The 26,496-nt window shown below is 37.7% G+C and overlaps 2 protein-coding genes across 2 annotated transcripts in view; both read right to left on the bottom strand.

Moving 5' to 3' along the window:
• LOC113665215 (small ribosomal subunit protein eS21) overlaps positions 1-26,496 on the bottom strand; it is a 53,608-nt gene that overhangs the window by 22,976 nt on the left and 4,136 nt on the right. The window lies entirely within an intron of this gene.
• On the bottom strand, positions 8,624-23,888 carry LOC149036945 (ubiquitin-protein ligase E3C-like). The gene is made up of 31 exons (XM_089189934.1): positions 23,831-23,888; positions 23,550-23,645; positions 23,143-23,453; positions 22,596-22,649; positions 22,411-22,488; positions 22,104-22,244; positions 21,636-21,748; positions 20,532-20,686; positions 19,601-19,775; positions 18,882-19,120; positions 18,704-18,781; positions 18,396-18,457; positions 18,165-18,250; positions 17,937-18,026; positions 17,361-17,447; positions 16,856-17,013; positions 15,995-16,215; positions 15,097-15,201; positions 14,605-14,632; positions 14,128-14,210; positions 13,675-13,816; positions 13,250-13,337; positions 12,687-12,780; positions 12,160-12,222; positions 11,435-11,559; positions 10,790-10,880; positions 10,545-10,643; positions 10,294-10,383; positions 10,047-10,113; positions 9,548-9,678; positions 8,624-9,136 (listed from the first exon to the last, which is right to left on the bottom strand). The coding sequence occupies exons 1-31, from the start codon at positions 23,886-23,888 to the stop codon at positions 8,969-8,971; spliced, it is 3,576 nt and encodes a 1,191-aa protein (XP_089046060.1). The 3' UTR covers positions 8,624-8,968.

Raw genomic sequence — 26,496 nt, 5'->3', positions numbered from 1 at the left:
TATATTGCAAGACAAGACAACCCAGACACAGTGCCTGTTACTAACCAGTATATTGATATGTTCACTACAGATACGTCTCTATTTAAACCCAGTTTATTTAAATACGTTTCTTACTAACCTCGTTTACGGACCTCGCAAACTCAGTTAGTAAGATATATGTATTGATTAAACCTGAATTTGTTTGATTTATATCAATTTAAAAAAAATATATGTTATTTCAAGAATAGTGTTATTAACAATTAAAAAGTCAGGCACATAGTAATGTAACGTTTCGTTTCAATAATACCAGGGAGGGACGTTTGTTTGTGACTTGTAAGATTTTTCTGAGGGAAGGAAAAAGCAAGTGGCAAAGGCGAACTATAGATTTAAGTTTTAAAAATGCATCTGCAGAAAAGATTTAATCCTCAAACAACAGAGTACCTGCATGGAGCCAGCCTGGATTTTTCTATAACAGTAAAAGTTATTTTGTCAAAATTGTTATAGACTTCAAAACACACTATGATAATTATGCAAAATGTTAAAGCTTTTGAGTTTTGCTGTCAGACGCCGTTACGCGTCAAAACTGACTCTAGTGCGAAGATGGCCATGTTACTGAATGCCATGGATATGCTGTGTAAGTTTGAAATATTGCGTTCAGTGTTTCCGGATGATAGGCCTAGGTTTAACATTTTGCATGCAGCGGAAACACCAGTCATTGAAATTAAGTCCAATGTTGCAGCGAATGAGTTAGTTATAATGACTGCTCTTACGCATAGCTGAAGATATGATAAGATTCTCTACTTGCACAGATGGCGATACGCATAATTTACTAGATAAAGAATATAAGTGACAGCTGTTATTTCCAATGTTTTATGAGATGGAACTGTCTCAATTTGCGCACGATTGATTACTGAGAAGTTTTCGATTATGCTTTTTTGATGATATAATTGTAGTTAGACAAGAGTTGGTGTTACTCATCTATGGCGGTTACATTTTGAACAATGTTGCTCTCCATATTAGTTTCCTTCGCAGTTGCTTTGAGGAAACTCGTTGCTCTACTCTGCACAGACGCCTGCTTTTCAATCTCAATTCAAGTTGGTAACCGCGAAGGCATTCTAAAGAATTACCAAAGCAAATGGACTGCAATGAAAGAAGGCATCACATATCGTTCTTGTCTTTTTCAGAATCTATTTTTGTATATTTGATGTTGTGAAATTTAAAAGGCTTGATGACGTATTTTGCGCTAAGGCAAGCGGATGTTTGTGTGGGGAAGAAAAGCGTCGTGCAAACTGCCTCGGAAGCTGACGTTATGTTTTCCCTACGAGGGATGGGGGGGGGGGTGCCCTAACCGTGGCTTGGGGGAGGAGGAGAGTGGGAAGTGGTTGTACTGCACAGATCTTCAAACACTGCACCTGTTTAAGAATAAATCCATTTAATTTGCACTTAGTGCAAGAGGATAAGTTGTTATATTGGGCGGCATAAACCCGTAAAGGCCAAATAACAGTATGCATTATCCCTGAGGATTAATTTTGTATATGTATTTCAAGTAATTTGCGTAAATTTTATAAAAAAAGATGTGTTTTGAATAAAAAAGCAGCTCGTGTCGAAATGTTAAAGCTATCAGCTTGGCGCTGCTGTCAGCTTCAATTCAATTTAAAAAAATGAGCATATTAATTTAAAAGCACGTTTCATAAGGTAGTAATAGATAAATTGGCCCTAACTACCGTCATTGAAGGTATGGGAGGGAAAAAAAAGTGTTGGTGTTGAAATCTATCGTTGATTTCATTACATTATGAGCAGGACAGAAGAAAGAAGGGATAAAAGAATGTTGTTATGAGTCTTTTTAAGAAACAATAGTAAGACTTTCTGGTTGATAAATGCACTCTTTGACGCGGAAACAATTTTATCTTGTGCAAAGCCCGACTTCAAGCGCTATTTAAATGAAAGTGTCTATACATGTGGTAGAGTATAAAAAAAATAGTACCAATTACTTTTTTTATCGTTTGAAAGTAGTGGTGGATGTGTAAAAACGGAGTGAGGAATTGTGAAATAAAATTCTTAGTATTGTGCTCAACTCATGTTTTGATTGATCCGTTACATTAGCGCTTTTCGACCGACTCATCAACATGATTCATTGTTGACTGATCGATCGATTGGTTGATTGATTGGCTGATTGATTGGTTGATTGACTAATTAATTGGTTGATGGATCGATCGATAGATTGATTGATGGACTGAAATTGATTGATAAATTGAACGATTGGTGGATCAGTTCGTGGTGTAGTCAATTGACTAATTGCTTGTTGATGGGTTGTGTGTATCAAAGGTATTTAAGATACATACAGGAAGGAAAAAATTTCATCACACCTTCGCCTCTTCTCTTCTGTATTTTCTACTGCAGACCTTCAAGCTGATTGTTACATCATCCTTTGCTATCAAAAGTTTTCCTAAGTATGACACATGGTGAAGCTCGTCGATTCCTTATCAATCTCCAGAGCCAGAGCCAGAGTCAAACCAACCTGCTTCTTTTTTTCCACACGACATCAAATGGGCTGCTAATTTGCTACCTACCAATACACTCTAGACACTCGTGTATATTAAAGACATTTTCCCAATCCTCTCAACGCCGTTTCTCTCCAAGATGCCATCATACGATGAGAAGCTTCTCAACGTCTGTGCGCAGGCTTAGAAGTCTATGATTGTCTGATGATTAATTCATTGACAAAACTGCTATTGAAATCTCTGAATTCAAATCCAGTCGGCACGTTACTGCGTTGCACTCTCTCCTGTCTCTTCAACTACACGAGTTTATTTGCACAGTTTTCTGCTCATTATTTCAACTTGTTGTAAAGTTGTACCTTGAAAATGAAGTCAATGTTTTGGAAACCAGTGACGGATTTTAATCATTCGTCTGAGAGAAAGATTTCTCATTCTGATTATCGTGCACGCCAAATTGCACGGATCGATTGCGAAGTTCCACGAACGTGTTTGCATCCCATCCAACAAATTTTACATTCATAGTTCTTTCGGTGAGCAAACAACTTTTCTACATTGTGAATGTGGTTTGTGGCCAGGCAACTCAAACTCACTTCGCAAGTCTTTCAACTTCTACTGGTTAGTTGTCTTCAATTAGTTCACTACACAGGGCGTCGTATCTTCCGTCGCGCTTTGGTCTGTCTGATCCAATTTGTGATTGTCAACAGTCTGCGCACAAAAATAACACTTTTCGGCTGTTAAACTTTCGTTCACTATGATCTTCAGCGTTTTCTCGATATGCTTTCAGACAATGGCAGAATTCCAATCTTTCTTAAGTCAATAAATTCCGTCTTTCTCAAATTATCATATCTAAATAAATGATTCCTCTTCAGAAAACACACGTTTTGTGACAAAACAATGAACGAAAAGCGCGCGAGCAAAAAAGCCAGCCAATTAGATTTAAGGAGGAACTATTACGTCACTTGCGCCCGCAGTTTGGTTAATAGTAAACAATTCGCAAATCTTGGCCAACGATCTTTGCAAACTTGTCAGATAGAAAACTGATGAAGGTACCACATTGCAGTTGATTACGTTTTAAAAGAAGTAAGCCAACTTTGACACGGAGGTAACTGTTAAAAAGAAATTTTTCACCGCGTTGTAAACTTAACATGGACTACAACTCCGACCTGTTAATTAGAAAATCTTGGAGAGCAGGATACAATTTTATTTCAATGTTGAGATGCTATCGAAAAAGTTATAACTTACTTATACAGCTTTACATGCAAACCCTAAAAATATCAAAACATTGTCCAGCATCCAAAAAGGGACTACCAATCATCAAATAGTAAATAATACAATATCTAACATAAATCTTTCTATCTAACATACCTAATAAAGCCCACAAATACCATATACATGTACACTGAAGAAATGTAAAATGGTTTCCGTGTTTACATTGCTTGATGTAAACACGCGGGAGGTTGGGAGAACACGAGATAAGCGTAGGAAACCACGACGCGAAGCGGAGTGATTTCCAGCTTTCCGAGTGTTCTCCCAACCTCCCAAGTGTTTACATCAGGCTATGTAAACACGGAAACCATTTTACATTTCTTTTATAAAATAACTAATGAAAGAGGAACGAAAACCGTGTTTACATACGCTCATGTAAAATGGTTTTATGGCCAATCAGAGCGCGCGTACTATTTGAATTATTTTATAAATGTAGGTCTTACACGCAAATTTTTGTCTCTAACATTGGTGAAAAATACAAGAACTGCAGCTACAGTAACTTTTCATTGTTTACAAACTTTTTCATTTTTTTCTGACTAGCTCTTTGCCTCTGTTAAAATGTTGCCTCTAAATGACAGAAAGTAGTCAGGTACTGTGTCCTAAAAACAACCTTTATTAACCTTAAGGTATTAACCCTTTAATTCTTAAGAGTGACTAGCATCTAGTTTCTCCCTACAATATCACCCTGAATCACACATTAAGGTTATGAGAAGAAAGGAAATGATCACCAATGAAAGAAGCTTTTGATCAGTAAACAAAGTCTCCTTGTAAGCACCTCAAGAAATGTATAAAGAACAGTAGGGAGAATATGCATACCGATGTTGGGTATAAAGGGTGAAAGCAAATAAAGCAAGAGAGTAAACACCAAAAAAATACAACTTTGAGAAATAACACTAATTAAGAAAGTGCAAGCTGACTCTAGCACCTCTACTGTCTAGCAAAGAGAGTTCAAAATGTCAAAGTTATCATCTTAAAGATTAATGCCACCTCGACCCTTTTAAACTTTCAAATGATAAAATTAACAATATTTTTAGAGCTATCTGCAGTTTGAGGTATCTTGGCCCATGCTTCATTAATTTTTTGGCTTTTACTTGGGGTAGAAGAGCTCAGAGCATGTCATCACAATGAATGTGCTGCACATAAAATGAATCACCTTAGAGTAACCTTGAAATGTGATGTGTGATTAGTTAAGTACTCAAATGTATCTTGACTTGGTACTCTGGAAATGAGGAAATTTGGAAATATGCAGATGAATCTTTACCTAACTCATGTTTATCTTAACTTGTTGGTCTAGAAATCTGGAAATCTGGAAATATGCCTTCCTCAGTTCACAAATGCTTCCATGAGTTCATCAGTATAACTGAGATGGTGGCACAAAGTTTTTTTTTTTCAGTTGATTTCCTCTCATTCTTTAGATTTCCTCATTCCAAATCAATACATTTCTACTTAAAAAATCCTAGAGTTTAACACTCAAAGGGAATTAGGACATTATCTGCAAATTACCTGCACCAAACACCAGGTTTTCACAAATATGAATGTCTGAATAGTCACAATCAAGACCCACTGACCAGCCAATATGATGCATAATTACTGAAATATATGAAACGAATACAAACAACATTACTAGCAATTTACTGAGCTTTCTGTCACAGTAGGTCTTATTTAACCCTTAACTCCTGATATTGATTAACAAGAAACTTCTCCCTATCTATTTGCCTTATGCAGGAAACAGGTAATGAGAATACTCAAACTTATCAGGTTAAGGTTGTTATGTTGATCTTACACCAAATTCAGGAAATGAATAGCAGCTAGAGGGGAGAATTTACAATCAGATCTTGGGATTGTTTAAGGATTAACTGACTCATTATCAATTCAACCTTAATGTATATCAATTAACTAACTCTTCCTTTGAGAGTAAGGTATAACTTAATACAGTTTAGTTGTAAAAAATGAGAAAATTGTCTGAAAATTTTTTCTAAGAGACATTAAAACCAGACAAAAGCTTTTTGCAATATAACAGTCAGCACTCTCACTAGAATCACTTGACCCTAAGAGTGATTAGCGTGAAATTTCTCCTCACAGTATCACCCCAGAATAACACACCAGATCATGAGAATAAATATATGTTATTTGCCGGCTGGGAGGTCCGTATGGTGAAAAACTGTGACCGAGGTCTTGAAAATACTGCCTGAGGCCGTAGGCCGAGGGCAGCATTTTCAAGACCGAGGTCACAGTTTTTCACCATACGGACCGACCCTTAGCCGGTAAATAACATATTTATTGTTTTTAAACTTGACGAAATTCTTTCCGAAAGAACCCGAATGATTTATGGCCGTAAATACGGCAAGATCTTCCATAAACTGAACAATTTTTGAGTGGGTAAATGGTAGTTAAAATAGAGGTGATGCAAATTTAAGAGAGATGCCTCAGCGAAACATTTTCATTTCCGTAACGATAAAGGTGATTAAAAAGGCTTCCAAACAAACTTTGAAACATTATTTTTACAAGTATCTGTCACAATCTGACACCTGTCAATTAGAGAGCGCGCAAGAAAAAAAAAAAAGCGAATGAACATTTGAAAACCAACAGAACTAGTTTGGCAAGGACTGTCACGACAATGTCTTCTTCAAAATCAGTTAATGATCTAACGGAAAGTATTATTCACTCTCATCGACGATTCATTCATGTACGAAGATTTACCTCTGTTCATTAAGTAAACGGCGAGGAAAGTAATTGTGAGTAAATTCAATCTTTTTATTTTGAAGTTGTGAGAGTTTGCTCGTTTGTTTGCTGTAATGGCGTGTTTAACTCTGATCTTCCTTCACAAAAACTAAATTCGAACGGCACACTCCAACGAGACACAAAAGAATGTAATGCGGCCTTTTCTCAAAAAATTCCTTCAATTTCTGTTGTGCAATTTAAGGTACAAATGTCCAAATTGAACGGAATTGGAAAGACTCACCAGGAGCGTATATTTGTTGTAGAACTTAAATTAAAACTTCGCTCGCTCTTTCACTATGAACAAATTGCTCGAGAAAATTCAGATATTAAATGAATGAAAGTTCCATCGTTCAGTTTAACTGTAACCAAATACCTCACGTTCCAACTTTCTGGGTACTTTTTGTGAACGATTAAAATTAATTGCAGAAGGTTTTTAGGCCGCTTGTCAACCAACGTAATGACACTATTGTTTATACAAATTCATTCTGAAACCAATATTTTTCTGTCAACCAAAGTGATTTGATAGAGAGAAAAGAGAGGATTCATAAGTTATTTATCGGCTTGAGGTAGTGACCGACGTGTTTGCTTAAAAATACTGCCCAGCCGGAAAACGAGGTATATTTATGAAAAATGACAACGAAAGTTGGGATGTACTCGGCGACTCACGAAAGCGTTACCGTGGCCCGTGGGCAGAGATAGGAAAATACTGACCGGGTAAAGAACCAATCAAATTACAAGATTCGTTACCGTGCCCTCTAAAAAAACAATAAAAGAAATTATCGCCAACTAAAGAAGCTCTCGATTGCTGAACAAATTCTCCTTGTCAGCATCTCCCAGGAAATGTATAGAGAGTAGTTTGGAAAATATACATATAATGATGTTTGGGTGTAAAGGGTTAAACTATTACAGGACACTTGAATGGACTAGAATTTCCCACCATAAAGAAACAACAGGTTGCAAACACACACCTTTACTCTGAACAAGTTGTAATCCTGTAATAGTAGTAATAGCTGGAACTAGAGAAAAAGAAACTGTAAATAGTTCGCTTTATTCCTGACTATTTGCATATTTTGCATATAGTCATCTAATGAAAGTCCTGTATGGTAATAGTCATTTCATTTTTTATGATGTAAATTGGGTATCTGTATATATATAATAAAATGGAATTAACGAGATAGGTTACCATTTCATGAGTCTCAATTTCTTTTAAAACTTTGAAAAAATTGCTATTTCCTGGATCTCTGTATTTTTACGTTAAAAGACTTTCCAAAAAATACTAGCAACTTTCAAACAACCGCCTTCCAATTTGAACAAACACATGTTTGATGCCATGGCGACATTTGATTGGCAAAAATTCTGTAGAAAAATTGTACCAAGTAAATGAGGGAAAAAGTAGATGTAAAAAAAAATCTGGAAAAAATGTTCTGAAAAATGTAATATTTCCAGATGGGCAGGCCAACATTGCTGGCGCTGCGGGACGCGCATGTCTCCGCCCGCGGGAAGATTTGGGACGAGTTGGGGAGAGAGTTTGCGAGGGTTTGTCAATAAAAGGGACTTTAAGCAACGAGCAACGACGACTGGAACGGCGACGGGGACCGCAGGCTCTTCGGGAAAATCCAAATATTATCAGTGCCAGACCTCTTGCCGACCTTTCGCCGGCTCGCATTGCTAAAGACCTCGGGCGAAGAATCACTTATGCCGAAGCTCTAATAATAAGGGCCTGTTCCCAGGCTAGGTATAATGTTAATGACGACGATGAGGTAACAAATAAGGCCGCTGATGATCAATCGTATTCGAGAATTTTAACGATCAGTGTTCACTATAAATACAATATTTAAGGTTACTGCACTTGTATCTTTTTCGGCTGGGTCACATTTCAATTTCTAGTGACTAACAATTCAGATTGTAGATCGGATCGAGTTCGTATACGATCTTTTCCAAAGCTTTCCAGAAGACGCTTTAACATCACATTTGATTGATGCGCAATTCTCGTGCAAGCCTGTCTCAACATCGTCTTTTCCACCAACTACATAGAGAATAATACATAAGCGCGCGTAGATATGGAATTTATCTTCGAGTTGAACACGAGAGGAGATATCTCATATCTACAAGCAATTATGTATTATTTTACTTATCATATAAACACAATGATCCTTTAATGACCAGAAAAGTCGACTTTATTAATTAGTGAACAAAAATCGTAAAGCGCGTTGGCGCACCCACGATTAAAACATGCCATTATCAAGGTCACTGAAAACGTAACTTTCGGTTTTTTTTCGTCTTTTGGTTTTCTTTCCCTTCTAGGAAAGTTTGAACGTCACTGTTTGTAAGCGATACGGATTTTTCACTGTTTTAGCAGCCATAATCCAAATTGAAGCATTGTTGTTTGCATCGCTCGCGGCATTGCATGTTCAAGACTTTGAGTTCAGTATCACTGACATAATCGTCGATACTGATAATATTCATTTCCATTGATACTCGCGTTCGCCGAGTGACGACACTTTTTAGCTCAGCTCAAATCCTGCGCCTGATTGTACAGCGTACAACAGTTTCTCTCTCATGGTTTCATCGTCCAAATACTCTGGTAACTTAAGCAAGTTCAGACATGTGCTAGCTGACGGGAGTCTATCCTCAGGCCCCACGCTGCACACACAGAAGGAAGGGTGGAGTTCCTGAAGGATAACGAGAAAAAAAATTAATTTTAAAAAAATAAAAATGAACTAAATAGACGTTACATTTTAGCAGAGACAGATTCACGAAATGGTTCTTCTCATCCACTGTTTCCACTTCCAAGTGTAACGTAGAGTGTTGCTCTCTTTTTCTGGAAAGAAAACTGGAGACAAACCCTTGCAACATGAAAGAGAGTTCACAACAATGATGCTAACTCCGAGAATCGAACCCAGGCTTCAGCGGTGAAAGGCAAGCGCTTTCACACCGCGTCATCCCTGTTCCTCTCGACAAGAAATGTAAAGGAAAGACGAGGATGGAATCAAGGTACTCTTTATTTACTTCACAACTTGATGGAGGATGGACCCCTGCCCATGCCACATATGTAAGTGTAGGGAACAAGAGACTCAGCTGACCTTAAAACCGAGGAGAGGAGGACGCGAACAGCTCGTTACGAATTTCAACAGCTGACGCTTCTGTGTATCCGTGAACTGACCGACAACTCGCCAAAATGAAAGTATACAGGGATGATCTTCCGTAAAGCCACCTGAAACGTTTAAGAGTTGTTAATATCGTAACAAACGATCTACGTCGCTGCTTGAGCATCTTGAGAATTTACCTGCAATCTTTCTTAGGGCGATCATTAAAACTCGTGTAAATCTTCTCCACCTTTAACTTTCCTCCTTCCGTTTTCATTTAGTCTTTTCAGTTGGTTGTTTGTCCAACTTATCATATGTGATATTCTAGGGAAATTTTCACATCGAAAACGATGACTCTAACGTGTCCTTTTGTCAATAACCCTTCATGTTTTGACAGCCGATCTTAGCAAACGAAGCAAAATAACGAACCAGTGAGATCTCAGAGTAACTTTACGTAACCATCACCAGTTACCATTACCATCCAACAGTCTTGTACCTGAATACTTGATGTTTCTTTTAAGATCCTCCAGGTCTACTGGAACTAGGGAACCGGATAAAAGAACCTACAAGATAATAATAATAATAATAATAATAATAATAATTTTTTTTTTAAAAATTAAAAAATTGGAAGGTAGCTTGATGCAAAGAAGAAAACAAAATACTTAAATATAGTGCATGGTTTCACAGAATTCTCTGACAAAATCTCGCCACATTCTTCTTAACCGAAAAATAGGGAAAATCACCTGTAGTTCGTTGTGATCAAACATTCTTAACCAGTCCAGGTTGATGACATCTGACAGGCCTGCCCTGAATGCTACACAGTGACGATGAATCTAAATCACATTAAAACTGAGAGATTACATTAACATCTCAAGGTTGCTAAAATCAAGCCAAGTAAAATACCATCATAACAAAATATGGGTGTAAAACAAGCCACCGTTTTTGATAACAAAATAAAATGAACAAGTAGGAGAGAGGGACTTCTCGGACTGACCTGTTTGTTCAGCCTGTAATCGGCCACGAGATGTATGTAGCTGATTTTGTTGCTGTTGGTAACGGGAGTATCTCGACCACCTGGTTTTAACTCCACAACCTGTAAAGCAACGAGACATAATGGCCTCAGAGGCATGGGTAGAAGGGATGGGGTAAACCAGCGTCGTATTTAAATTTGGAAGGAGGGTAGGGAAGGGGGGTTTCAGGAGAGTAAAGAATGATGTGAAAGCTAGCCACTCGAATTACCTGGCTTTCTCCAAGGTCATTATTTACCACTGTGAAATTTAGTGACAGTTCTTCAACATTTCCACTGTTATTTTTAAGAGAGAGCAAGTTTCTAAAAGAAAAGAAATTTAAAGAATACATAAATATTTCCCTTTCCTTACACCATAAGAAACTCTAACTTCAAAGGCACTCATAACTCAATGCTTAGTAAGATACCTGTCTTGAATCAACTGTAATGGATCATCAAGACAGAATTTCTCCTCACAACATCAATACATTATAAAGCAGAAAAGTGATGAGAATAAGACAAATTCTCCTACATAACATTATTAACAGAGTTATATAGTAACAGAATTATATAACGGACAGTAATGTGAACAACTACTGAGAACTGGGAGTGAAATGGTTCAGTCAATATAGAGGTAGGCTTTCTCCAACAGCTCTATTTATTTTACGTTACACATCAAGTTATTCCACCTTAAAATGCCTCTAGTTTAGCTTTCTAGACATTTTATGATTGTGACTAAGATCTTGAATTTTAACAAGAAATCGTGCGTGAACTAGATCTTAGTTTCAACGATAATTTCAACTATCATCCTCGCCTTTTCCTTGCTACACAAACTAACTAAGGCTCTGTGTCAATTGTCCGTTCAACATAAACCTTACCTGTACAATTCTGGATCAAGGGACTCCAAGTGATGTATATCTACATCGGTACCGTACTTACTGACAAGTTTACACAGAAAGAAGCTCGCGAATGGTAGCTCCACCGACATGTTCTCATACAACGCCTAAATAAACAAACAAATAAATAAACCAATCACAAAATACTGACATCTCGCAGTGCGATAAGTCATAGAATAATTCTTAGTAAGCACTCTTGTGATTCTAAACAAATCGCTTTACTCGATCAGACTTTTGGAGTCATTGGAGAAAAGTGAAAAGAATGAGGTTTGCTGTTATTGAGTATTTGGGTTTCCTGTGCCACTTTCACTATCAGAGTCACTCAGATAAAATTAACCAATCAGATTACGGGGAACAAACAATTATTCCAACTAAATCATTTTTAAATGCAATGATTAGCACAATGAAAATTGTGCTAATCATTGCTTAACGTCAAAGGAAGCGATGACAAAGAACTTTGATGGAATTCATCGCTCGTCTCCCATACTTGGTCAGTTTTGTAAAACTCTTGTAAAAGAAGCCATAGCGTAAGTATAAGCCCTTTGGGCCGGGTTGAATCAAATAAAAAGCTTAGGGAAGACAACACCAAAAGTGCTCCAAAATAATAACAAAAACAACCAAATTAAAAAAATTGAAACAAACACACAAATAATCAAGTTAAACTTATGAAAACCACAAAAAGTGATTAAAAACTAACTGGGACTAACCTTTCCTAACATTCGTCCCATAAAACGAATGTGTTCAAGATAACTCCCCTGTAAAATAGCAGCCTGGGGAAAACAAAACATACAAAAACAATAAAAGACCTACATAGTTTAGTGCTGAAGCCCCCAACAATATTAACACATCTTTTAGTAAACAGGTAATGAGAGTTTAACAGGGTAATTTACAATTATCAACTGAGTTGATAACGTAAATTGGCCACCGTCAAGAGTTTTAAGAGTTAGCCCTTCGTCAGAACAATTTCTCGAAACGTCAGCGTTTAAACTCTTCACGGTGGCCAATTTACGTTATCAACTCAGTTGTTAAAACTAAATTTCCTGTTACTCTCCCACCGACGCAGCACCACAGTTTCCTTAGAAACTTACCCCCTTTATTCATTTACGTAATGAGAGTAGACAAATTTATCAGCGAGAAGAGATTACCTTGATTTAACACCAAATTCTCTGAACTAAATTACAAGGAAATGTGTAGAAAATAAATGAGAGAATTACCAGTCAGAGCACAAACATACCTCTGGATTGGGATAAAGGAGCCACTCATGTGTTGCCTTGAAGAGACCGATGTTAGGATCAAATCCAGCTTTGAGTAATTCAGTTAAAAATTCCCTGTATGAAAGGAGTACAGGGAATGAAAAAAAGCGCGTATGATTGAATCAGATTAAATCGTTAAGCAAGAGTAGTTAAAGGGGCTTATCAAAAATATGTCTGGCGATCTAAAGTTTTCGTGGCCGTCATTTAAGATCTGTTTTCATCTCCTCAATCCTTAACCGTTTTCGTCCCTTTTTGTTATCTCTTTTTTGTTTTTCAATCCCAGCAAACAATTTTTTCAAGACGTTTTCTAAGCTAAAATAAGTCAATAAATCGTGACGTAGCTCTTTTAGGTGGGGGAGAGAGCATCACTGGCAAAGTGGTACAAAGTGCTACGTCTCTAACATTCCATTTTCATAACGAACACACTTCATTAATTCTCAACGTTTGATAGAGGCATCAAAACCTCTTTCCACAAAAAATCGAGTCTTCCAAGTAGAGATCAAGAGATTAGAGAGTTCTTCATTACTTTAGGTTAACTTGTCACCTGGAAATTCCCCCCCCGTCCACTCCTGCTTCCTCCAGTCCTTGAGCATTAATCATCCGAACGCGAAGCTTTTGTCGTAAATTTGGCGCTGTTAGAGGAAAAGTAGCCACAAACTATAATGTGTTGTTTCAGTAAATTAGATGCTAGCCTCCACAGACGACAAATATTTGACATATATCTGTTATTCGCTGTACACTTAACATTCACCATCAGTCGACAGGACACCTGTCACATAATTATGAACCTGGTATATAACCTGGCTCACCAACTAGTTCCCTGAAGCTTAGTGGTAGAACATCCACGAAATCATTACATCTGATGTTCGTTTAATTCTGGGAATTCACACTTTTTAAATGTGTCACGTTCGTGACTAAAGCTTACATATTTCTCTAAATTAAAACGTTTAGCTGATTATCTCTACCGACCTTTGTCTTTGGTCAGCTGATCAAAAGCATGTTGATAGATGTAGTTTCTGTTCACTGTCACATCTATGGCTGGTCCCATCATAAAGTTATGCGGCTCTCCCTGGCAATCCAAACGACTTTTTGCCACGATTCTTTGGAGCAACTAAGAAACAAAACACGCTAGATGCGAGCAGACCTTAGCAACCCTCCATTCTACATATTTTAGCACCCTTCGCCATGAAGTACCGTAAATCAAAATTCACATTGATCACAATTATGAGCCAATCAGATCGAAGGTACCTGTCAAAGTAAATGGCGGGAAAATGCAAGTCGCCATTAACTTTGGTTTTGTATCTGATTGGTTGCGCAAGTTTTATGGACCAATCATAAAGCTTAGAAAAGTCCAAACAAGTGCTATCTCATATAAATTTCTGACTCTATCTCTCTTAAAATCGTTTACAAAAGCAACCTCACCTTCACTCGGTCTGGAAAAGGAACAACAAACGGAATGTACTGAAGAATAGCCATGTTCCTTGCTGTGATGTTCTCTACGGTACCTTGAAGCAAACATGAATAAAAGGTGAATAATTACATGTAAAAGAGACAGACGAAATGACACGGATAACATCTATCCCTTAAAACGATAATACACAACAACTGGAGGACCATTGATTTCCTCGCAGTTGTTCTTTACGACAGGGGCGTTGCCTGAAATTCAATAGAATGGCTGCGAAGAAGGCCATCTGAGCGAGCATAATGTTTCTGGAAATTTCCCTGCTTGTTCGCTAAGTCTGTCAACAAACCTTCTCTTCAGCTCATTTCAACTGCGAAGCTTGGCATTTAAAAATGGGATTTGTGCCCTCGACGATGTACCTATATATGCATCTCTTAGCTCAAATATTTAATCAGACGTATACCACTCTCACAGGTAAACAAAGAATCGTAAATTACCTTCATTGAGAAAACCGTCAATTCTCATCTGTTCAAAGGATAAAAACGAATAATATCACGTTACACAGTTTAAAATCTTCAAACTTTTGAGAATCTCAACCTTCAAATCAGGAAATCCTTATGAATACAAGAAAATGACCAAATGAGCCAATTACAGAACAAGAAGCCGGCACGAGAAAACGATCTCGAGTCAACATGGGCTTTACTTGTACTTCTTAATTGTTTAGAAACATAATTTTTTCTGTGATTACTGTACATAAAAATGGTCATCTTACAAAGTTTTTTAACTATTGAACAATTCCTTTGAAATCAGTCAAAACCAAGTACAAAGAATTGGGAAGCGAAGCTGTTTAAAGGTTGTGAAAATATAATTACAACATTGCAACGAGACAACAAACTGAAACATTAGAACTTGGGGCCTAGAATTCGTTTTGAATGTTCATATTTTTTTAAACAATCGAGCATCCGAAAAAAAATAATAATCCTGTCTACCTGTGCTGGGTCTATGTTAACTTCGTGTGACAGCCAGTGGCCTTCAGAACAGAGCTGTCTCCTGGAGTCTCTTGAATGGAGTCGCCGAACAAGGCAGGACACGTCCTAGTGAGGGAGGAAAAAAACTTTTTTGCAAAGTACAGTACAATCATAAGCAGCAAATTAAGGAATTTTACTTAAATGCGCGTTATAGCTTCGCAGTTCACTCGGCATACATCTACGTGTATAAAATGTTTTCAGCTGGTCATTGAAGAAGGACGTTAAATTACAAAGTACCCGTAGTGAACATATCAATATACTGGTTAGTAACAGGCACTCTGTCTGTGTTGTCTTGTCTTGTTTTGCATTATAGAGATCATTACACTCGCCTGGGCTCAACACAGACTACAAGTCCAAGATCACAATCTCAAGACTAATGCATGTCCAATTTACCATCAGAAATACTGATTTACTAGCAAATTAACATTACACTTAGGAGGGGGATATTGAGGTCTATAAGAAACCGGAAGACCGTACACAAAATCACCCAAAAATGCTGCTCAGATTGAAGAGGAACCGAAACACAAATAGGAAAAACCGAAAACCACATCGGATACCAAATCCGAAATACCATTGGTATTTCTTAAGGAAGCCGATAACCAAATGCTAAAGAACGGACAATTCGGAAACCGCAATGAACACTAAAACCGCAAAGTTTTTTGGCATAAACCCGAAAAACCGATCTAGAAAATAGCCAAAACCGCAAACCCGAAAGTTCCAATGCCCCCTCACTTAGTCTAATGTTGCCAGCAATGCATTATAATGCAACACATTCTTGAGAAAATTTAGCCAAAATGCTGGAGAAACGCTGCAATCCTTGTCAGAAGTGCACGACTCTACTCTATCGTAATATACCAACCTGAAGAAGCTTGGTCCACTTTCCTTTGGGATAGAACTCATCTTTTTTTATCAGGGCTGACTTAGCTCCGACACTCTTCAGAGCAGCAAGGCGTTGCCTTGTAAATGCTTGGCTACCGTATGGGTAAATAATCTTTATTATTCCTATTACAATATCGCACAAGACTGAAGACATGTGCTTCATTTCTTCGTCAGAAAATATCATAGACGAGTCTCTTTGACCTGCAAAATATGACAAGTTTAGGTGAGTAGAGCTTGAAAAATGGATCATGTTACCACTATCCAAACATTACTCGATTGAAAGTTATAATAATGGAAATATTTCCTGGTATTGCATGGTATGTACGATTACTTACAGACTTGACCAGTCTGCCTATCCCTTTTTCTGACTGTATTTCTGTGTCTCTCTGTCTGTCTTTCTCTCCGTCTGGCTGCTTGCATGTCTATTATTTCTATTTATCAATGTTTACATTGTCTCACTATTTGATTGACTAATTATACAAAATGTACAGTTTACTTTCAAAGCCATGCGAAGCTGTTCAATTTATTGCTTGCTGATTCACCATAAAATAACTTTCTGACACATACTGAGGCATTAAATGACTGAATAATTGACTGACTGATCCATTCAATGACTAACTGATTGATTAGCTGATGGGCTGACTGATAAACTGGCTGAATGACTGACCGACAGACTGACAGACTGAATCTCTTAAGGGTGGTTGTTTCATTGGTTTGATCATGCACAATATACATTGTACACTCTACACAGAAGGAAATCTACACCATGCACATGTACCTAATTTAATTTTTATCCAATTTTACATTCTTAAAAACGTTTGGTATATGTTTTACAGCTAACCTTCTACTTCATAAAATTCATTGTCATCATCATGAACAGAAAACAAAGTATTGCTCAGTAGTATTGACATCAAAGATAACATTGGAGTAACAGCACTGGCTTCTTGTGTTGAAAGATCTATTCCACAACATATTAGATCTAACAAAGGGGTTTCTTTCCTGTTTGAAAACAAAAAAACAAAATTTAAAAAAATTACAGAAAAAACGAAGAAACATCAGATTTAGATTAAAATTTCACATGTACATGTAAGCAAGTAGTAACACATCTTCTACAATGTATGTCAAAATAGAATTTTATGCAAACAAACTACCACTCTGGTTGTCTTTTGCTTTTAAGTAATAAGTTTGGGTCCTATCACAAGTACACAGCTAAAGAGCACAAATACATCTTATTTGGCCATGCAAGGCTTAAGCACAAAAAAAGCTTTCATGAAAAATATTCTAAGAAAAAGAATTCAGTACACCATTTAAACAGATCATTGCACTGCTTTAACATTTCAACTTACCCTGTATTAGTAAACACTGTGACTGACTGTACATAGGTCCAGAGTTCTTTTACAATTGTTTGTTTCGGTGCCAGTGTGTGTAAAAGCCTAGTATATGAAGAAAACAACAGGAAAATTACACTAGTTGCATGCTGACAAATGCATTGAATAAAGTCTATGATATGTAACTGAAAACAAAACCACACTAGTTTATAACAAATGCCCATTCTTTGTTAGCAAGCTACAGTGTGTAATTCTTCACATACATTAAGTGGCCTGCAATACCAGGGGTTGTCTTTGGTTTTATAGCATGTTTGAGTCTGAATATTGATATTCTTCCATGACCCTGACAAGAAGCTCGCTGTAGCTTACTCTCCTATTCTCTAGAATCTTTCCTACAGTTCACTGGCACACATTCCTACCCCCTAATGGAGATTGGCACTATCAAAAGATTTGTACTCAGACCAATAACACAATATAATGATACACCTGGGGCTTGAATGTTGAGCCTGTTATGCCCACCTTGATGCTACAACATCCCCAACAATATTCATTAGAAGCTAAAAGTTTTGTTGACTTTTATCTCAAACTACAGACCTTGCCCTGTGTCTCGGCAGTCTTCCCAAGAAACGACAAATACTACAAAGTGCTCTGATAACTTCTTTCTCATAATCGTTTTTTTTGTGTCTAGCAACAAATGAAAATATCAAATCATTATTTAGTTATTTTTTAAAGCTTTCATCACCTCTTTAAATTGAAAATTTTGAAATTGAAAACTTTCTTGTGGAAAAAACAGGTTAAAATGACTTCATTACATTGGCATACCTTGCGAACAGTGATTCCAAAGTCTTAACATGATCATCAGAATTAAGGATATCCAAACATTTTTCTTTAAGGTCTTCTAAAGATAACTGTGACATACAACAACATTAATTCCATCTTTTTAAATTAACAGTCAGTAAATGCAAAGAGCAAAAGAGTTAGTAAAAACAAGTCAAATCCAGAGTAGTACCCCATTTATATTGCATAGAAATGCAATTAGGAACTTTTACTTGCCTGTGAGGAATCTGTCTCCATTTCAGAATTGCTGTCACTTTCATCATCTGACCCCCTAGAAACTGGAAAATTCAAAGACGAAACATGTAATTACATGCAAGCCATATTATTTGAATGCAACATATAGCTTTGGATGAATGATCTGTTTTTCTAGAACAATATACAACTGTAATAAAATTTCTTGTTTAAGCAAATTAGCAATATTGTTTTTCCAAACCCCAATGGGATTATAAAATTAAAATTAAAGGGAAATATTGAATGAATTCTAACAGTTTTTGTCAATTGATGTTGCAGTGAAAGTTGTTTACCTGGATGAGGGAGCTGTACTATCAGGATCTCTAAGACTTGAATATAGCATTTCACTAAAGACGAAGCTGAAGTTGATCCTGGAGACAGAACAACAAATGGTTGGATAAATCATACTTTAAAACTATACATTTATGCAGGTTTTATCAATGAACACAGTAAACAGTCAGGTGAACAAACCTAGATGTGTTTTAACAAATGCCAATACTCCATACAGTAGCCAAGGTGTGCGGGCGATCTTGCTGTTGGTCCCCCCTGATTCATCAGCCTTTGTCAATAATTTCAGGAGGGTCTCTAACAGTTGACTAAAACAGAATCTTGCAGATTGGTCTGCTATTGATGGTAGCAAAAAGCAGACGATCTGCTTCGTCATTTCAGGACAAAGAATGTCAGAAATGAATGCTGAAAATATTGCATGCCTGAAAAAAAAAAATGTAGAAATTCATCAACTTTTATTTGGCCGTTCTTCCCTTGAAATTTCTTTAAGGTAAAAACATTTATTGATTTAATTCGTTTTTATGAGTCAGGGTAATTCAGTTTTTATTCAGAGCTAAAAGTTTTTCAAACCAGTTAAACTTCTCTTTTTCTTTTCTCTAGTATTCATTAAAACAAATGACAATAAAAATCAATTAAGTTTTAAAATTCTTAAGATAAGAAAAAATTGAACCACAACAGATAAACTTTTAATTGTGTGATCGATACAAAGATTTACGTTAACTCAATAGCATTTGTATAACATTATTTTTTTGCAAACTTGCGAACTTTTATATTTTCCCAAATAAATGCAGGAAACCAGTAGCAAGATTAAAATCAATTTGAAGAAGCTGGGTAGTTCTCAGTTGGAGACAAGAAGGAGAGAAAAAGAGTACAGAAATGCATAGGAGGAAAATATAATTTACCTATCATTTACAGTAAATGCAGATTCTCCTCCACTACTGGACTGGCTGCTGAAGTAAAGTGGGTTCATCACCAGGTCTCTGATAGCAGCAGCCATTGGAGTAGGGGAGACAGTAGATGGCTCTAAGCTGGATGGAACTCTGGCATTCAGCAGAACACGCAAATATCTAAAATATCCTGGTAATGGAGTACATGAAATGTAACAATATTTAGAAAGGATCTTCAACAGACTACACAAATTAATGGAGTTATGCATACATTCATGTACACAAATACAAACTGACACACACAGAGAAAATAATTTAATAATGTTAACCCTTTAACTCCCATGAGTGACCAGGACATACATACAAAATGTAATTTCTCCTGGTAAAATTCAAAACTCAAGCAGACAAGTGATGAGAACAAAGGAAAATATCAATAAGGGGATAATATCGGTTGATGCAATACCAAGCTCTCTGAAATGAAATCATAGGAATTGTATGGCAGATAGTAAGGAGAATTACTAATGAAATCATGGGAGTGAAAAGGTTAAGCAAGTCATTCAATCATAAATAAACTCTATCTAAACATGAAATTAAACATATACTTCACATGCAAAAAAAGGTGAATTTCAGAAAGTCAACATAGAAGTGATTTTTAGATAATATCCCACTCATGACAAATAAATGATACCCTTCAGGCCCTGGTTGGTTGACACATGGATAATGCTAACCACTGGATAAATCTCTATCTGGTGAATAGCACAGTATGTTTTGTTAACACTTATCCCCTGGATGGCGTTTTATCCATTGGATAGTGCTATCTGGCCTTTATACAACTGGACCCAGCTCAATAATGGTAAAGAACTGTATGAAAATAGGTCCTGAGATAAAAGACCCCATCTAACAGGGGGTACACAGTCAGTGAGAAACTGCTGAGGGTTATAGTTACCATTTCTCACAAGGTAAACTGTCACCATTGCAGCATCTTTTCTACTTCTGGCAGGATCAGTCGGATTATAGTATGGTTTATCAGAGGTGAAAACTTTCAACATAGGCAGCTGAATAGGAACAGGTTGGGAATCTCTCATTGACGTCTCTAGTGATCTGTGGAGATAACTTTCATCATTTCTCTGAATTTCCTTTGCAGTGCAAATATTATTTAAATATTATTTAAATGTAAAAGCTGAAGAGAGGGAAAAGGTAAAAATTCTATGAAAAGATGCTCAGAAAAAGTTTTTAAACAGGAAATTTGTATTCAAATCTTATCAGTAAATGAGTCTTTACAAAGAAGCAATTACAGTCTGAACATTACTCACTGCTGTTAGAATATTCAAATAAATGGAAATCGAAATTGTTCTTGATTTTCAGGGGAAGCCAGGAGTTCCAATAACTTTTTCCATAAGCAGCTGCCAATGATATAAAAAATACCTCTGCCTGGAAAATGGGATGTAAGGCCAAACCCAAATACCAGAGTCTGCTATCAGGCCAAACAGACCTTGGTAAGAGGTTCTATAGGCAGCGGCAGACTCTTGTTATGTGGCTTTTATTGAAACCCCAGCAGAAGCCCATGATGACTAAACCAAGCAAGAAAATGCTTACTAGTTTATAGAAGAACCAATGTAATTATTACACTGAGCAAGCCCAGTCATTCCTTTATTGTACAACGTCGATGATCATAACCCTCTCTTATGGCTCAAAACCAATCAACATCCATTGCTTATTTCTATTACCTTTTATTTTTCAGGGGTTCAAATTGTAAACAATAGGAGGTTGCTGCTTTTGAAACTTCAACATATACAACGTATGGCACAGCATCTACTAAAGTTTTTAGAGGAACTAGAAGGGAAAGTTTTCAGCCAAAATAGCCAAAAAACCTCCATGTTCATGTATAATGACAGTTGAGTTTCTAAATGGCTCGTGCATTTAATTTGTACCAAAAAGTCACCTTAATTCTCAAAGTTAAGCCTAAAATTAATTTAATTAGTCAGCTGGCACTCTGAAAAAGAGATGGAGAAAGGGAATTAAAGGAAAAGATATAGACATTCTAATTTACCTGCTACAGATCAAGAGAAGGCATTTGATCTGATGAAGCCAAATTTGATGATCACTTGTTTGTAACTTTTGCACAGTGTTTTTATTCTCTAACAGAAACTGGCACATCCAAATCTAAAGGAGAAAAAAGAAAATGATTACATTGCTTATGACTAGTGTTGTTTAACTATCCATTGCAAGATGTCATAAGTAGTTCTCTTAACTGTTTGTTATACAATTCTTCTGATGTCATTTTAGAGAATTTTGTATTGAATCAACTAATAATCTCCCAATTGATATTCATCATCATTCTTAACACTTGTCTGACTGATATTCTATTGGTATTGTTATGAGAAATGCTGTCTTGGTCACTCATGGGTGCTTAAGGGTTAATTCAGTTTTCAAGAACATGGCTAGATATGTCTAGATCTACTATAATTCATAACGTTAATTGTAACAAATTGAGTTACATGCATCAACTTTTTTTTACCAGTCTCTGTGTATCCTTGGAGTCAGAATAAAAGAAAAGAAGCTTTCTTAGCATATTTCTAATGGCATCTGCTGTTGGAGTATCTTTGGATCCTTCTAATGAGCTGATTGCCTCATCAAATGAGATTCTCTGAAGCTCATACTGAAAGAAAAGAAAGGGATAAAAAACAGATATCACAGTCAATCATACTTCTACATGTGCACAGAAGATCACATTCTTTTGAGATCCTTGTAATCCTGCTTTAACTTAATTTCACATATCAAATTATACTAATTAACATAAACTTAGAACTGATTATAAGCCCTACCTGTTGACATCGTACCCCCTTTCCACGGAAGATAGATTGAACTGTGGTTGCATCACAATTAGTTGTGTAATTCTTATCCTAGGATCCAATAAACAGAAAAACAATTATTATCTAAATCTCTTATCAAAGACACTGCACATCTATAATCCTGGGAAAAAAAATCACCAAATATCCTTATACTTTACCTCTCTTTCCTTTCTTCTTGCTCGAACTCTTTGAAGTAAGGAGGACCTTCCTTCCTACATGTATAACAGTAGTAAAACTTTTAAGAATATAGCCCCCTATTGTCAAAATGGTGTGTTACCAGCAGTACTGATGATCAAATTATTAATTGTTGTTAGATCTATCATGACTAATCCCCCTAATGAACAAACAAACTTGCCGATACTCGATTCGCAGCTCGCTTTCGATATGAGTAGCTGTTTATTAGGTGCTTTCCCAACTCTAACCGAAAAGGGGTCTGTTATCGTTTTCACTGGTTTCTTATCCTTCAGCATTATTTAATTCCATACTTTGTCGGTTTAGCCGGTAGATATTGGCGGAATGATAGCTCGCCTTTAAATGCTATAATCTCCACGTCAACCGAAAGGTTTCTCGTGGCCAAATAACAGCGTTGAACATTTCTTAAAACGGCGTTCAAAGCAGGACGGCATTGTACAGACGGTCGAAATTTACATCTCTTCGCGCGGGTTCCCAACTAAAGTCATTTAGATGCAAAAATTGGCTAATTACTTCGAATTGGTTCTTAGGCATGACTCTCTTTATTCCTTCATTGCACTTAAAAATGTCTGTCGACCAGTAGTCGGCGACCATGAGAAGAATATTAATACCCATGATGACGCACATTTCAAAGTAAGCTTTCACTTCGGGTTTAGAAACATCGCGCCATCTACCAAGACGTTGCTCGTTGTCGGGTAATTTTTGGCGAGCATAGCGGTTTGTCTCCTTCACGATTTTCTCGAAAAGAACCTCGTCAAACATCAAACCGAAAAAATCATCAGCTTTGGGGTTGGTTCCCACGTCGACAACGATTCCAGATCGAGCTGAAAATTCGTCAACAACGATGCTACTGAGGTCAGCTGTTCATTGTTGTTCTTTTTCATCGTCGCTGTCAGAGGCTCCTTTGTTGCCACTTTCACCGTCCGCTTCTTCATCGCTTTCCTCGCCATCCTCATCAATACCCGAAAAATCAATATCAAAACCATCTCCCTCAATATCTTCGGTACCTTCTTCATCTGAATCGCCAAAAATCGCCCTGTATTCGTCGAAACTAATTTCTAAAGGATCTACGCGCCTCGCAATTTTTTCACTCAGGTTATTGTCAATTTAGAGCTGATAAAGCAAATAGCCACCACGTAGGAAGTTTCTTTGCTTTATCGACTCCAAGTTGATAATAAACTAAGTGGTTTTACACACTCACGGACGAAATTGCTCAATCGTTTCTTTATCAGATACTGATCATCGCTGTCACCATGCATGTTTATGCTACCTTCATGATGCAAGAACATATTCGTATCCGTCTATCCCACCCTCGGGAAGCATAATTTATGCACAGTAACGACGATTTGATTGGTCAATACCTCAGTAACACTTGCATATGTTCTTTGCTGGGGGAGGGGAGAGAAGGGGGAAACGACGGCTGTCTGTTTTGCCGGGGACCTTGAATTAGCAACGAGTTTCCGGTTGCCCGGGACTAAGTGTGAAACAATAAAGAAATGTTTACAGCAAGTAGTTCTAAATTTCTGGACAAGAAGAAGTAAAAGGTAAAAAGTTATTTAATGGTGATACCATCCATGCGTCTGTCCTCCAGTAGATCATAAGAAAGAAACAACCAAAATGTGTGTACAATTCAGCTTATAATGTATCGGAACAAACGAACCACATCACCATACAATATTCCTCGGTCTTCAAAAATTTTCTCTTAATCATTACTCATCATATCCCATAATCTCTTTCAGCAACAAAAAGACTTAAAGGGAAGTTCAGCCACAGAGCAGAATGATTCCATCACAATTCACATTTACAATTTTTTGCTAATAAACTCAATTCTCTTAAGAAATGACATGAAATGATACTTACTTGCAATTACAAAAAAACGGGAAAATTACCTTTTTACTTACACCTCCCAGTGAAACAGCCCTCCTCCTTTTGTACTGTCCATCAAAAGAAAACATCGTATGAGGGATTTTAAAAAATATCCGCAGATTACCGTAAAGACGAAATTTACCAAAATTCAAAGAACATACGTTGGCAACCGTCTGTCTCGGAAGACAATGGAAATCTGCACCTAAGAAGTAGAATCACTTCAAGCTGCACCGCCGGCTGTGGCTGTGAAGCCCAATGCGGGAGCCGTAGACCCGCTGGCATTTTGCGCAGGTAAAGTCATTTGTGGGGGTTGGTGGAATGGGGGCAGACTGGAGCCTCTGTCGCCTGCGAGTCCTCTTCACCTCCCACTGGCTCTCCCTCTTCAACTCGGCTTGTTTGACGCCGGCCTTGACAGTCGATCGCCAGAGTGTACGGTCGGCTGTTGCTGACTCAAGGTTTCCAGGGCTGATGCTGCAGGTCTTCAAGTCACGCTTGCAGACATCCTTGTAGCGTAGAGTTGGTCGTCCTGTTGGCCGCGTCCCTGTGGCGAGCTCACCGTTCATGATGTCCTTTGGGATGCGTCCATCATCCATTCTGCATACATGGCCGAGCCAGCGCAGTCGCCTCTGGGTCAGCATGGCATACATGCTGGGTAGACCTGCCCGTGATAGGACCTCTGCATTTGTGATGCGGTCTTGCCAGGTGATGCCAAGGAGTCGTCTAAGGCAGCGCAAGTACAACACATTGTTGTCTTTCTCGGTATCAACCCGTTATTTTTTACGAGGCTCGCACATTTCGCACCAACGATGGTATTTGGTTTTCTATGCTTTAATTTGCTTTCTTTTTTCTTAGTTACTGTTTCCAAAATGGTCAGATCGTGCGTGGCTCCCTTTTCACACACACGAACGTGACGAGGGTTTTCTTATCAACCACCTATTTCCCAACTCCTATACGTATCGTTTTTCTTTTGCTAGTTACCAAAACATAATAAAAATGACTGTTGGTAGAGTTTTGTACAAACGTAACCGTCATTTACAGTTCCGCTACTTGTATCCCTCTGTATCGCATTTTTATTGTACTTAGTGTGTTACCTCTAGTGTTTCTTCATTTCCTGTTATTGTTACAATACATGTTACAATAAACCATTTGTTAAAACTTTACATTTGGTTGTCTTTCTTTGGTCCTGCGGCAATAGCTCAATGGACTCGCGAAACCAAAACGCGTAATCTCTGGTCCGCCGCTCCAAAACACCTTCCTCAAGGTTCTCGGTTCATTATCATTATTTTTCTTTTCTCCTTCTTTCCCCATCCAGCACGTGCTATGTCACGTTGTTTCGTATTCAAATTGTATTCGTCAACAATATTACGTAACCTGTAACGTTATTTGATATAAATTCAAATGTACAACCGTTAAAATCGCATTTACAACTGAAGATGACATAAGAATGTCGAAACATGTCTTGCAAACTAAAAATTGTGGTTTCTTTATTAAAAATGTAAATGCTTTACTCGCCTTCGGAAAGATAGTTGTTTTCCAAGAGGTTCAGTCACAAATGTGTCAGCAGGTGTCCAAGTGTCCTTCAGCAGCAACCAGAGTGAAAAGAATGACTGTGTGAGGAAATGTAATGGCATCCTTCTGTCTCGGGAGAGAATGGAGTTGCGCCCATGGTCAGTCTCTCCAGGGCGCAAGCCTGGGCAGAGTCAGAGTGTGTGGAGGTCCTGGGTTGCCCAGTCGACAGGACCCCCCTCTCGGCCTCGCCGGTGTAGTCCAAAGGAATGCAGAGCAGTACGTTTGGCACCAGGTTGGCTGCAGGAGCTGCCGGAGTCAGTGAGCACTGCACGCTGGTCCGCCTTCGGGGCTCCACTCCTGATTTGAAGGGTTTACTCCCCTAAACATGACCGTTGGATCTTCAGATCTCCTCCGCCCTCTAGCCGTTGGCTGCCTGGAGCAGCTCCTCCGCCTAGTAGTGATGCAGTGTAAACATCACCTCCTCACGTGGTT

Source organism: Pocillopora damicornis, chromosome 12 (assembly GCF_964200805.1).
Source record: "Pocillopora damicornis chromosome 12, jaPocDami1.2, whole genome shotgun sequence".
Lineage (NCBI taxonomy): Eukaryota > Metazoa > Cnidaria > Anthozoa > Scleractinia > Pocilloporidae > Pocillopora > Pocillopora damicornis.
This window is presented reverse-complemented; position numbering and strand designations above follow the sequence as displayed.

What these genes read in the sequence shown, in the direction of transcription:
- LOC149036945 (XM_089189934.1), bottom strand. Translation starts at nt 23,888, where the DNA reads ATGCATGGTGACAGCGATGATCAGTATCTGATAAAGAAACGATTGAGC. An exon ending in GACGGGGGGGGAATTTCCAG is followed by an intron (nt 12,781 to 13,249) that starts GTGACAAGTTAA and finishes CCTTTCATACAG; the next exon opens with GGAATTTTTAACTGAATTAC. An exon ending in ATTACAGGCTGAACAAACAG is followed by an intron (nt 10,384 to 10,544) that starts GTCAGTCCGAGA and finishes AATGTGATTTAG; the next exon opens with ATTCATCGTCACTGTGTAGC.